Genomic DNA, 14,184 nt, shown 5'->3' with positions numbered 1-14,184 from the left:
GAAAGGTCTAGAAAATATTTTGTGTTCGCTGATGTAAGAAGAAATGCCTCCTGCTCCATGTCTTTTAATCCTGATTTGCATTATCCACATTTTCAACAAATCCCTCTTTCTTTGGGTAAACTTGAGAATCCTCAGGGATCACAAACCAATGGAATCCAAATGAGAACCTAGTAGGTCCATTTATGAGTCATTTAACACTTTCATTAGAAAGAGAAAGTCCTTGTTCTGGGTCTCTTTAGAAGCACAAATTAGACTTCTGCATTAGCCTTATTTCCTTTCATGAACATTAAGCAGAAATACATGTAACCCACTCTGAGTTGGGTTTGGCATCCTGATAGAGCATAATTATATCTTAAGAAGAGAAAAATCAGAGAACAAGGACAACTGCATAATGTGGGAAAAGGAATGGTTATGAACAAAGAGAGTGAAGTTTTAGGGCTCTGGCTAACCCAGGATATCTTGAGCTAACCATTGATCTTGTTGCATCTAAGCATTGAGATCCTCCTAGGAGAACTTCCAGTTTATAAATCAATCTTTTTAAGATTTCATGACAATCCTTGCAGTATTAAATCTACATGGGGGAGATATTTCTATCATCAACATACAATGACCTGTGATCCCAAATCAGGTTAGGTTACTGACATTATTTTTTCTCAAGCAGCCTTGGGGGTGCAAATAAAGACTTTGGGGAACCCATCATACTGAAAGGACTATTTTGGTCCTGAAGAGCCCCAATGGTGAAGTCTTATAAGAATCAGGAAATTCTAGATTTATGCCAGGGTGGACTACAGTGAACCTACTCAGAGAGAGGCCCAGGATTGACTTAATCTTGGAGGAGAAAGAAGGAAAGAAGAAGGATAAAGAAGAAACAAAATTTCTCCTAATGGTTCAACTCCTACCAAGTGTCACATGTATTTGTTTTAGTCCCAATGACAAACCTATAAGGTAGCTTTCATTCTTCTATAGACCAGGAAACTGAGATTAAATGACTCACCCAAGGCTATTTGTTTATTCAGCAAATACTTACCACCTACCAGGAACTGCTTTAGATGCCAAAGGAACAATGGCAGACTAGGTAAAGACTACCCTTACACAGGTTACATTTTACTTTAATATTTTTCAAACACTTTTTTGATTATGACTCACAGTAAAAAAAAATGCACATTAAACTATCAGACAATACAAACATCACATAAATACAGGCATATACATTTGAAACAAAGTTTTTACACATATACACAAGAACTTATCTTTAGTGTGGACAATGCAGTCTCTGACATTTTCTATTCTATTTCTTCTTTTTTAAAGTTCATCTGGTACTCACCAATTAAACTGATTTCATGATCTACTAGTAAGTCACAATCCACAGTTTGAAAGCATGGTTCTAGTTGAATGGAATGGACTAATATTGACATTAATCAATGTTTCCTCAAGCCTGAGGAGTTATCTTTTTTTGTGTATAGTTTAGTGGCAAGAAGGAACATGAGAAGTGAGAGGAGGCTGCCTATCTTTTTGCAGACTGGAATGGTTTGCTGGAGGCCATCCAGCTCTGGTCTTGGTCTCCCATAATGTTCAAACTCCATCTCTCCTTTATGGCATGTCTCCTGTTTGCCCTCAGCAATAATAGTTTTATCTTTTTCTTCTAAACATTTGTTCTTCCCACATAGGCTGACAACAGAATATCCAGGCCACTATGGTGAAGAAATGGACATGATTTCCTACAATTATGATCACTATATGAGAGGAGCAACAACCACTTTCTCTGCAGTGGAAAGGTAAGCCTTCCCCACGGGCTAAGGTTAGAGAGGTCAGGGACCAGCTCCATGCAAGTGTCATGTCTGCAGGAACTTTGATCTGGGGTTTTCCCTATTTTAGTTTCCCACTTGGTCTAGGATTAACTGAGAGATTGACAGAACAATGGAAAGCAGTGGGAACTGAACCCATTTCATGGAGCAACTCACTCTTGGAGATGAGGTTGGGTTCTAGCTTGCTCAGAGCAGGAAATCCCCAACTTGGTATTCCGTCATGTTCTAAGCTCTTCCCTTTACTCAATTTCAGAGCTTTTATTTTTTTTTTTTCTTTCTTTCTTACCAAATCATAGGTAGAAAGGACAAAAATGATTGAAAGAGTAGCCATTGTCAAGATGAACCCTCTCCAGTGCCATTTCTCTATGTGGTCCCCACTTTGGGTTGTGGGAAAGGAGAGAGAAGAGGAGAGGGGGCTGGAGGGGAGAAACAACAACACTTACCAACCATATTTAGAGATAAAAAAGGAGAATTTAAATAACAGAAAGGAAAAACAGCACTAATTTTTTAATCCCTTTGCTCTCACAATCAGCTCCCAATCTTATCACAAATATTGAATACATCAAAACAAAACAATAAGAAGAAAATAAAAATTCTTCTCCCTACTAATAAATAAAGAGATTTGAATAAATTCAGGTGTTAAAATGTTGATTTGTCCTACTTTTTGTCAGGTGATCCTCACTTTACACAGCAAATGAATCCCTGAAAAATTACCAAAAAATGTTTTGCAAATAGAACAAAGCCTAACTCATTAATTCGTTAAATAATAGACTGATGAGTTTGAGTGTGACATCTTTTGTGTATGTTTGTGTTTTTGAGTGCAAAGATATCATACCTAACTGAAGTTAACTTATTTAATACGACTCTCAATTCAAACAACAACAACAACAACAAAAAAAAAAACATGAAGCAGCTCTGAAAAGACACAATATGTGTTTCAGGCTACATGGACAAATCCCTCACATTTACTCATAGGCGAACCCCTCAGTTCTCACACACTAACTACTTGCATTTTAGATACCATTTTAACTTAACTTAGTTACTATTTTCTAGAAGGGGCAAGTTAAAAAATAAAGAGGAAAGTACTACTTAGAATAAGACTCACTTTACCAGTGGGAAGAAATAGCTGAATGATGTGACAAACACAAAAATATACTTAAGAAAAAGAAAGAAAGAAAAGGAAAGACCTAAGAACACAGAGATTATGGAAGCCCGGTGACACTTCGCAAGGGTATGTAGCCCCAAAGGGCAGCACTGGATATAGTATAGCAGGATGCTCAATATTCCCCATAATATCTCCAAGTCAACAAGAAAATTAGTTCTGCATTTCCTGTTTACAACCCTCAGAATGGGAGAAAATGCTTGCCAATGAAGCAACGGACAAAGGGTTAATCTCCAAAATATACAAGCAGCTCATGCAGCTTAATACCAAAAAAGCAAATAACCCAATCCACAAATGGGCAGAAGACCTAGATAGACATTTCTCCAAAGAAGACATACAGAAGGCCAAGAAACACATGAAAAGATGCTCAACATCACTAATCATCAGAGAAATGCAGGTCAAAGCCACAATGAGGTATCACCTCACACCGGTCAGAATGGCCATCACCCAAAAATCTAGAGGCAATAAATGTTGGAGAGGGTGTGGAGAAAAGGGAACTCTCCTGTACTGTTGGTGGGACTGTAAGCTGGTACAAGCACTATGGAAAACAGTTTGCAGGTTCCTTAAAAAACTAAAAATAGAACTACCATATGATCCAGTAATCCCACTACTGGGCACATACCCAGAGAAAACCATGATCTGAAAAGAAAAAGGAGCATAATGTTCATTGCAGCACTATTTACAATAGCCAGGACATGGAAACAACCTAAATGCCCATCAACAAATGAATGGATAAAGAAGATGTGGCACATATATACAATGGAATATTACTCAGCCATAAAAAGGGATGAAATTGAACTATATGTGATGAGGTGGATAGACCTAGAGTCTGTCATAGAGAGTGAAGTTAGCCAGAAAGAGAAAAACAAATACTGTATGCTAACACATATATATGGAATCTGAAGAAATGGTACTGATGAAACCAGTGACAGGCAAGAGTGGAGATACAGAAGGAGAGAATGGACTTGAGGACACGGGGCTGGGGTGAGGGCAAAGGGGAAGTTGGGATGAGGTGAGAGAGTAGCATAGACATATTTTCACTACCAACTGTAAAATAGATAGCTAGTGGGAAGTTGCTGTATAACAAAAGGAGATCAACTTCATGGGAGATGCTTTGGAGGGCCAGGACGGGGAGGGTGGGGCGGAGTTATGGGAGGGAGGGGATATGGGGATATGTGTGTAGATGTAGCTGATTCACTTTGGTGTACCTCAGAGATGTGTACAAGAATGTAAAGCAAATATATTCCAATAAAGAGTTAAAAAAAAAAAAGGCAGGAAGGAATACCACCCAAAATTTCCACCAAATACATACCATCCAAAATGTCCACCAAATAAGGGCATTTTGGCATGCCATCCAAAATTTCCACCAAATAAATACATTTTGGCAGTTAAAATGTCCAACTGCTATTGGCTTGGAAATTTTCAGTTATGTGGTTTAAGTCAAAATCTTGGAAAACTGAGATATTATGTCATGCATTTGTTTAAAATGAACATACCCATTGCAAGTTTGCTGCTGTCACTAACAATCAGTGGCTTAAAGGTCCACAACTTGGATTTCTTCCACTCTGCTGAAAGATGCTGAGGCCACCACCTTAGAGAAATATTGTCAGTGCAGGACTCACTGAGCAGGAGCTTTTCCTCTACATGCAAATCATATTGGTTTCCTCCTGGAATGGAGTTGCTCACCTGGGGCACTATTGACATCTGGGGCCAGATACTTCTTTGTTGCAGGAGACTTTCCTATGCATTCTAGATGTTCATCAGCATCCTGGTCCCTACACACTAGCTGGCAGTAGCAACCTCCTCTACCCCCATAGCTCTGACAGTGGCAACAACAAAAAACCCCGGGGAGCAAAATTGCTCTTGCTTGAGAACCACTGTCCAGGAGGGAAATCAGCGATGAAGTCTGATTTGAGTACCTTGATTCTTTTACAACCAAGTAGCCTAAATTTTGCTTAGCATCAGTTGAAAGCCTCTTAAAAGAGTAGTGTGGATGCCTGACTTAAGATCTTATTTACCTGTGTCTGTTGGCACAGAGAGAAATAAGACTAGTCTACAGTAATGAAATTCATCTGATAAACACGCATACCACCCATTTTCTAACCTCCATCTAAAACAAGCCATGTCCTCTGTTGACCACTGCAGGGATCTATACTAATAAATAGTTGGTTATCCAGGCTCTTAAAGATTTGCACTGGGGGACCCTATGTCCAATTATTCTAAACAAACAACCTGGAGCCACAGACTCAAATCACAGAGCCTGCCTTAGGCTGTTGGAGCAGCATATCCCATAGCCGCTGGCAAGAGTTATCTCCCAGAACTGAGAGTAGTCAGTCCCACCTTCTAGATCAGAGGCTAGATGAAGATCACTGTTGATGTTTAAGAGAAACTGATCTGGGAAGAGGCCTCTCACAATGAAAAGGAAGAAGGATATTTTAAGGTTGAACGATCCCACTGTGCTTTGGAAGAATCTGCGTGATCGTACATGGGATGACTCTTGCTTTTGGCCCTTTGTCAAGACTTTGAAAAGGATGTGACAGCCATGTCCTTGATGGAATTATGAGTATCAAGTTATGGAGGCATTCTGGTATAAGATAAAGAGCAAGATTTGAGTTCAACAAACTTAGAACCTGAAATTGTCACCTAATTATGTTAATAAAGTTCACATTTCTCTGAGTCTGCTTCTCCGCCTAAACAATGACTTGTCAGGAGGATTAAATGAGAAAATATGTGGTGCATCTAGTGCAATGCTAGATATGTTGGAGGACTCAGCAAATAGTAGTTGCAATTGTCATAACCACCACGGTTATCAGTGTTAAACAACAGCAGACCAGAAGAGTGCTGTGCAGAGTAGGTGCTCAATAAATTTTTGTTAAGTGGGTGAACAAAGAACTTAGGCTAGCCCTTAGCAAAGAACGTTCCTTGAAATGTATCCACACCATGATTTTTCAAAAATGAGCGATTCTATGTCTTCTCATACCCATACCTGATCATTTAAACAAATACGCAATTCAATTTCTGTTATGCAAGAATGGCAGGCATTTTCTTTTTCACTTTATGGATTTTAGAGTTGTTTCCCCTCCCTTCATTTCCCTGCAATAGTATTTCCACTGGAAGGGGAACACACGAGGTACAGCAGGGAGCCTAGCACATGGTACATATTCAGGAAAAGAAAGAACAAGCAGATGGATGGCCTGTGTAAGAGATGATTCTTTACAATGAAGTGGAGAAAATGTTAAATAAATGCTTTTATTCCAAGCTGTTAACCTATATGTCCAAGAGGTGCCTTTGAGACAGAGCAGTGGTGAGCTGATCACTGGTGATAAACAGGACCCTAACACGCCAGTAACCTAGTTAGTCCCCTCCTGGGTGCAACTTGAACTGGGTGAGGAGGTGTCCAGGACTCCTGACCCCATAGATGATTATCTATAGGTTTTCTAGAGACTTCATACAGACATCTTCCGAGAGGAAAGTGAGATTAGGTGTCCCTTAAATTCATGAATTCTCCAGAGGTTGTTCATTGCTTTTCCCTCAGCAGTGATTCTTCCTAAGGTGCCTTTTCTTACTGACATGAGCTCTCTGACTCTCCCCCTACAGGGATCGCCAGTGGAAGTTCATAATGTGCCGGATGACTGACTACGACTGTGAATTTGCAAATGTTTAGATTTGCAACCTATCAATCCGGGTAAAGGGAAGGGAGCCAGGAGACCTGAGGATGTCCACTTACGTTCACATCAGTTGGGACTCCTAAGCAGTTCCTACTGCTCTCTTCTCTTCTCCCCGAGCTGATTGGTAGCTGTCATGCCAGCTTTCTGGGCCTTTCTGACTAGTATTACACATAATAAAATGCTCAGTTTCTCACTTTCAACGTGTTCCGCAGCAACCATTTTATATACGTGACAATGGCTGTGCAGCACACGACGTACACCGTGTGCGTGCTCACAGCCTGAATAAAAGCCTGGTTGCTGGAGCACCTGTCACAGCCTTGCTGCTGCTTTTACTACCAAATGAGCTGCCTGGTGCTGAGCAGTATCGGTGAAGAGGTTCAGTAGTGGAGTGAAAGGACAGAAACCGAGGAAGGTGGTGATGAAGGTTCTCTGCAGCTATGTCTGTTTGAAGGAAACCTAGGGTCCTCACGGAGAACAGACCTTCTGCCTTCAGGGGACATGCTTCCACTCTCCCCCTTCGCATGAGCCCTGCTTGCCTAGAAGTTTAAGTGCAGAGCTCTGTGCTCCAGGAGGGAGGAGACTGGGAGGTGAAATGGGGAGATGGGAAAGTTTGGAGGCCGAAAGACTGAGGATTAGAAGAATTTCTTACATTGGAAAAAGATGGCTACCATACCCAGTAATGAAAATGAGCACAGGAACCAGAGGAACCTGTGAGAATCAGTCAGTAAGACAAAACAAGACAGAAGAGAGAGGTCAGAGAATGGGACTCAAATGAAGAACTTGGAGGGAAGGGGAGAGTGGCCAGGTTGCTTTGGAAAACAGAAAAAGGGGTTTGACTCACTGGCACCTGGAAAGGCTGGCATATGCCCTATAGCCATGAGAGCTACTGGAAAACTCACTTGGATTGGTCTCAATTCTCTGGATGGGAAAAGCTGCCCTGTGGAGTAGTTTAGGGGTGTCTTTTGCAGAGATGGCATTATCTTTCCTCCTCCTGTGATGTCTCTGTCCCCAGCCCTTTGTAGTCTCTTCAGCATAAAAGAAATAAAAATATTAGCATTCACTGTGCTGCAAATGTTAAGGTCACTTTTCCCTCCCCTCCCCTTTCTGATTATTCACCCATCTGTTGAGAAAATATAGCTTAGCATTGTGATTTCTGCCAGGCACCATGCATGGCACCAGGAATACAATAATGATAAAGACAGAGTATGGTTGAGAAACCCAATAAATAAAACACAAAGTGCTAAGTGCTTTCATTAAGAATCGGATGGAATCACATTTCTTTGCCTTTGAATCTAGCCTGATTTGTCCTCAACATCCTACAAACCTCCTCATACCAATGTGTCACATGATTTTTAACCGCAGGGAGCCCCTATTTCCTTTATTCACACAGTTTGCCTTTTCTTTCCGGATCTATGCTGCCCTTCTCTTCTCTTCTCTCTCAGGGGACCCAGGAGAGCAGGCAGCCAGGCAAAACCACAGGGCTCCTCCACCTTGTTATGCAACCCACCTAGATGGCCAAGATAGTGCATCTCAGCCAGTGATGGCTGCATTTCCCACAGTGAGATCTCGGTATTAGGAAGAGAAAGGCAAAGCTGAGGATGTCCTCCTTCGTCTTAATGCTGAGGCCCTTTTTCACAGTATGGCTTTGCTTTATTTCCTCCATTTCATTGTTTCCACCTCTCTGGCAATTTTACTTTACACCAAGCTTCACAGTGTTACGTTTCACAAAGGGCACCATTAATATTTCAGCAATTGCAGCTCTGGGTCAGGATGGCAGCCAGGAAATGGACTTAGGTGGGTGTGGGGGGCACAGCCGGAAGGGAGACAAGCAACACAGATTGGCTGACTTAGCAGCCATGATGAGAACCAAAGGTTGGGGAGGGGGTGGGGGGCACCAGGGAGCTGGTGGCTGGTGTTGGAGAGATGCAGCTGAGAGAAGCAGTCCAGGAGACTGCCAGATGGCGCAAGTCAGGGGAAAAAATAATAAAGCAATCCAGAAGTGTCTGTGCCAAGTAGAATAAATGGAGAGAAAAACTAAGAGAAAAGCTATGTTTGCATATTAGGGCAAGGACAGTAACAGTAAAGACATTATCAACTTGGTGCAAATCTGAGTAATTTATACTTTCTATCATATGTCAATCAGAAGGAACTAAGTGCCAGACTGGGGCTAAATCTCAGATCTTTTGACTGCAAGTTCTCTCTCTGAGCTCTCATCGCTGCAATCTTTCTACCAACTTGCCCACAACCTTGGATAAGCTATCTCCCCACTCTATGAGGACATTTATTTAGGTAATCATTGAGGTTTCTTGCAGTCCTAGGATCCTATGAACGCTATCATCTGCCCCAAATTGTTTACAAAAGGCTTTGCGAAGGCATTTCCTTCCAGAGAAAACACTTGGGATGAGAGTTGAAAACCTAGGTCCTACCCCTAGCTCTCACAGAAAGTGGCTGTGTAATGCTAGACAAATCCCCAAGCCCACCCTTTCCTCATCTGCCTGGTATGAACAGAAATCCCTTTTCCAATAACTTCACAAGATGGTGGTCACATAAAATGGGAAGAAAAGAGACAGGATTCCTGCCTCACAGGACCTACAGTCTGGCAGGGAGAGATGAGAAAAATAGACAATGAAGATGCACGTGCAGGAAAGTTTCTTGAGGAAGCCAAGCCTATGGTTGGCCCTGAACAATCAGCGGAACTTGTGAGGTGAATGCAGAAGAGTGTGGGCTCTGGATTTCAACTGTCTGGGCACAAGTCCTGGTTCCATCACTTATCAGCTGCGTGACCTTGCCTCAGTCACCTACCTTCCCTGAGGCTCTATTTCCCTACCAGTAAAGACAATAACAGTACTCACATCATGGGATTGTTGCAAGGATTAAATGAGACCTCATAGTGTCTCGTATATAATAAGTACCCAATAAATGTAATAAGAGGAATGGAGTATTATTAGTATACATTAGAAATAATGACCCTCAGGTAGGCTGGATGTCAGTAGAGATGAAGAATAGGAAAATTCATAGAAGAGGTGGGACTTAAATATTGCTTTTGTTCATTTACTTACTCATTTGCTCATATTCAGTCACTGAATCAATAAATTATTAAGTGCTTATTATATATCAAGCACTATACTAGGCACAGTTCCTGCATTCCATAGGATGATAAACTAAGGGAGTCAGACAAGCAAACAAATCATTACAGTTCAGGTTGGTAAGTCAAGAGTAGGTAGCATTTCAGTAGAGTGTGGTGAGAGGCTAGGGTGAGAAAAGGGAAAGTGGCATCAGGCAATAGAACAACGTAATGGAAGATACAAAAGGATGTATAGGCTTAGCATAGGTTCCCCAGGAAACATTAACGTCACTACGGTGTCTGGGAGGCACAACATGCAGTCATAATACCCTAAGGATGTACTGGTAGTTCACATCAGCACCATAAGGCATTCCATTATTTGTACACACTAACTGCAATTTTTGCGTCTCTCTGGGACTCAGATTGCAGCTGGAGACTCCTAGAAATCTAGAGAGAGGGAATTTATCAACTCCTCTCTCCACTCCCCCATCCCCCTATATGCACAAAACCATGGCCTGGAAAGTGTTCTCCCATCTTGGGTGTTCATCCACATGTATTATCTTTACGATCAACCGCTTTGATCCAGACAAGAAACTCAACTATTTTTTAGTTCCTTCAGAGGATTGTGTTCTCATAAAAGCATTAATGAATGTACAAACTAACTTAAAAAAAATTAAAAATTTACACATCCTTCTTCTGTGTTTTCTTTTTTTTTATTGTTCATCATGTAGTCAAGCATTTTCCTTCTAGTTAATCCTCCATCTAGCTTTCAACCTACTTGGTCCACTTCCTACCCTTCCAGATTCTCCTGCCTCTATTAAAGAAGGAAAATGTTGCTCAGTACAGCTTGCATCCAAACAGGTATGCACATCAAGGTGGCCAACACAAGCAAAGGCCATATAGTCAACAGCATCCACTCTTACAAAGAAAATCAAAGAAAAGAAAAAAAGCAAAAAAGAAAATCTTACAAAGCTTTAATCAATTTTAATTACAACCACTTATGTTTTGTTCTCTGAAATTAAACCCTGGTGTTAAGAAGTAGTACCAGAGCCTGGTTACTTTCTGGGAGCCAGAGTCATTAAGGTAAGTGAAATCCTTTGCAAAATGGTGTCTGGATCTAACTGGGCGTGTTACCCTGCTACCCATTAACTTGCTGAATTTATTTTATCAACTTATTCCTTTGTAAAGCAAGGGTAAGAAAACACACCTACCTCAAAAGTCACTTTAAATAATAATATATTCACACATAGCTCAGATTTTCATGGGATTTACACCTTTTCACAGAATGAAATAATCAGTATCTCCCCAAAACTAAAAACCAACCAAAACTACTTATGTATTTTAAAACCTATTTATTAGATGTCACTGTGCCTTGCTAAGTGCTGGAAATGTACCATTTGTGACCTCCTTCTTCTCCTCTTCCCGATGCATCCAGAAGGAGCCCAGTCATCTGTGTGAACTAATGAGCATCCATATCTGTGAAGAATGCTGAAGAGAAATATCTTTGAAAAAATGCAAATTATTATATTCTCTGAATTCTCTGAATGGCAACATTCCTGTTTATTTCTTTGTTCTTTTTTTTATACTTTTCTGCCTTTCCCAACTTTGAAAAAGAATCACCATTGATTATGCTTATAATAAGAAAAAAAAAAGTAATTTTAACCTTATGGAACAAAAACGGCCACCAGCTGCCAAGCAGTTCAGCCCTAGGACCGTGTTCCAGTTGAAAGGTGAGCATATGGTGACTTCATGGAAAGAAAGAGATTATAAAACCAGACTCTTTCATCTAACCGGCCGCCTAGTGGGTTAAAATTTAATATGCAGAATTACGTGCTCTTTCCAACATCTCTCACCATCCCCGGAGACAATGGAACAGATGTTCATTCTGTCATATGGCCAATGAGAAACTGATATTTAAAACTCCTCCTCTCACCGAAGTCTTACTTGCCCTTCAAGGCCAAGCATGGACTCAGCTTCCCCAGAAAACTTCTAGTGCTTTCTAAGACTGGTTCGGGGTCTCTCCCTGGCTCCTTCAGTACTCTGTGTCTTTGTTTTCACTCCCCTGAGGGCAGGGGTCCTGTCTCTCTCGTTCATTCATAGGTTTCTAGCACTTGGCAAGGTGTTTTACACATAGTGGGTAGCCAAGACATATATTCTAAAATTACTCTGGTTTCTAGTTGGTTTTCAGTTTTTATTGGGAAGACCTTTCAAAGCTCTAAGCAATCAATAATTGAAAACATGTGTAAAGGCACCCTGAAAATTGCATAGTTCTCTTAAGAGGCATGGCATTAAGATGATGCTGTGGTTTTGAGGGGGGTTAATGCCATCTCCTGCTCTCTTCTCCCAGCCTCATTAGGCAGTCATTAATTTCATCCTAGCTACTCACTAACGATGAGTGAGTTGGAAAACACACCAATCAGTCACAATTGTCATTTACATGTTCAGAAAGTGTGTCATCATACTAAGAACCGGAATGTGAATTTTGGTGTTTTTATGACCTTTTCGACTATATTGAAATCAATACCTAAGCAGCAAGTACAGGGCGAGACATTTGTTGGACATGAGATAGAGCCTAGTTAACTAACCCCTGAAGAGGCTGGGGGGCTGAGGGGCAAAGGGGCTTAGGTTGGTAAATTGGTACAGCTCTATGAATCTGGATGCTTTTTGAGTCTCATAACAGCATATGAGTTTCAAGGGGTGGGAGGGCGGTGATTTTTGTTCGATGTATCCCCTATACAACAAATATTTGATGAATAAATAAAAGTAGAGCCCTAAGACAAACACTAACACAGATTAAAATTTCATGAATGTAGACTTTATGACCCTTGTATTTCCTTGTTATTCCCACTAAGAGTTTACTTATGAGATTAGCTGGTGTTTAGCTGGACTGAAGCAGTGAAGCCAGTTTCTCAGAGTCAGGATTTCCTGTTTATAAGGTTGCCTGGCAAGCAGTCATAGAGCATACTCTTGTGCCACATCTTCCCTCTCTGTGGCTGGTGGATTTCAGCTGACCCGGTGTCTCCTTGGGCCTCTTTTGTTGGCAGACTCAAAAGTGAGCTCATTAGCTGTTACCCCTTGGAAAGACATTTTTGGAAATCAAACAGCTTCTGAGTCATACCTGCCTGTCCCCTACTGAGACAGTACAATGTCATGCAGATTAGTTCTGCCCATTGCTTCCAGGAGACAGGTGTGGAAAACCTCTCACAGTGTAAGACAGCACAGCTCAAGTCAGAGAAGGACTTCACAGAAATTCAGAGGGAAGGCGGGCTTAGTTCTCTGTATGCGTACATAAGCATTCATCAAAGTCCTTGCAGAGGGATAGAAAAAAAATGGAAAGATGTGGATGAGTGGATCATTGGGGCTGGGCCTCAGACCCAGCCCTTCCCAGAATGGCACCATTGCTTGTCCTAAATGCATAATCTCATACATTTGTGCTTTTGTGCATTTAATGTTGACTGTTACTTCAACAGGGTATCATTAATCACCTACTTTGTTCCTGGAACAGACTGAAGGAAACCACAAAGCATAAAACATACTCCTTTCCTCAGGAAGAGTTTTGTTCTAGATAGGGAGCCAAGACCTAAAATCTAGAAAGGTTAAAAATTAAAAGAAGGCTGCTTACAATCAAGTGCCCAGTGAGTGAGAATCAAGGGGACAGTGAGTGATACACATGAGAAATCTTATGCTATTGCAGAGGTAGAAAGATCACTATGGGTTGATGAAACAGAAGGCATTAGGACAAGTAAAAGAAGAGTCATGCCAGTAGTGGGGGCTGCCTGGGCAAACCTATGGAAGTGAGGTGGTTCTCAAAGAGCTGAGGGAAACCTTGGGGCCCATGAGTCCAATTTTTACATCTTATCCATGGAAGGCTGGAGCCCACTGAGGCTTGCTCAAGGACACTTGCTCAAGGACACCCCATGAGTAAGTGGCAAAGTCAGATCTAGAACTCAGGGCTCTGGGATCTTAGCTTGATGATGTACACTTCCAGATTCCTGCCCAGTGGTTTAATGTGGTTAAGTGAAAGGGAGATTCAGGCCCTTGAACTTTATGCTCTAATAGGCTTTCCCATTTAATATTTGCAGCTACTCTAGGTAGGCTTGCTTACTGCCATTTTACAGATGGATTCAAAGGTTTCTGAAATAGAAGGTAACTTGCCTAAGGTCACACAGCTAGTGAGAGTGGACTTGGAACCCAAGGCTGGCTGTTTGCAAACCCCAGTTTCTCTCTACTATGTCAACTGGGAGTCAAGGGTTTCCACTGAGAGTAAGGGGAGAGAAAGTTTTTAATCTCTGATTTTTATTGTTCCATAGCTAAATGTACAATATAAAGAAAAGAATTACAGATTTATTCTAATGTTTTACATATTACCCTTGGAGAGAAAGATACATCGTAAGGTAAGTGGGAGAACATTGTTGGAGGTCTAAAAAACCAGACGAGTGGTCTGAAAATCATAGCATTACTACTCCACTTTTTCATATTACTGTA

General features: G+C 41.2%; 1 protein-coding gene across 1 annotated transcript in view; it reads left to right on the top strand.

The window, feature by feature from the left end:
- The window catches only part of DPT (dermatopontin), a 33,194-nt gene extending 25,487 nt beyond the window's left edge, over positions 1-7,707 (top strand). Inside the window, exons 3-4 of the mRNA XM_057727771.1 lie at positions 1,668-1,775; positions 6,565-7,707. Of these exons, the coding sequence (XP_057583754.1) occupies positions 1,668-1,775; positions 6,565-6,631 (175 nt within the window). The 3' untranslated portion in view covers positions 6,632-7,707. The remainder of the gene's footprint in view (positions 1-1,667; positions 1,776-6,564) is intronic.
- Positions 7,708-14,184: the final 6,477 nt, after the last annotated feature.

This window comes from Hippopotamus amphibius, chromosome 3 (assembly GCF_030028045.1).
Source record: "Hippopotamus amphibius kiboko isolate mHipAmp2 chromosome 3, mHipAmp2.hap2, whole genome shotgun sequence".
NCBI lineage: Eukaryota > Metazoa > Chordata > Mammalia > Artiodactyla > Hippopotamidae > Hippopotamus > Hippopotamus amphibius.
The sequence above is the reverse complement of the archived record's forward strand: the minus strand, read 5'-3'. Positions and strand labels throughout refer to the sequence as shown.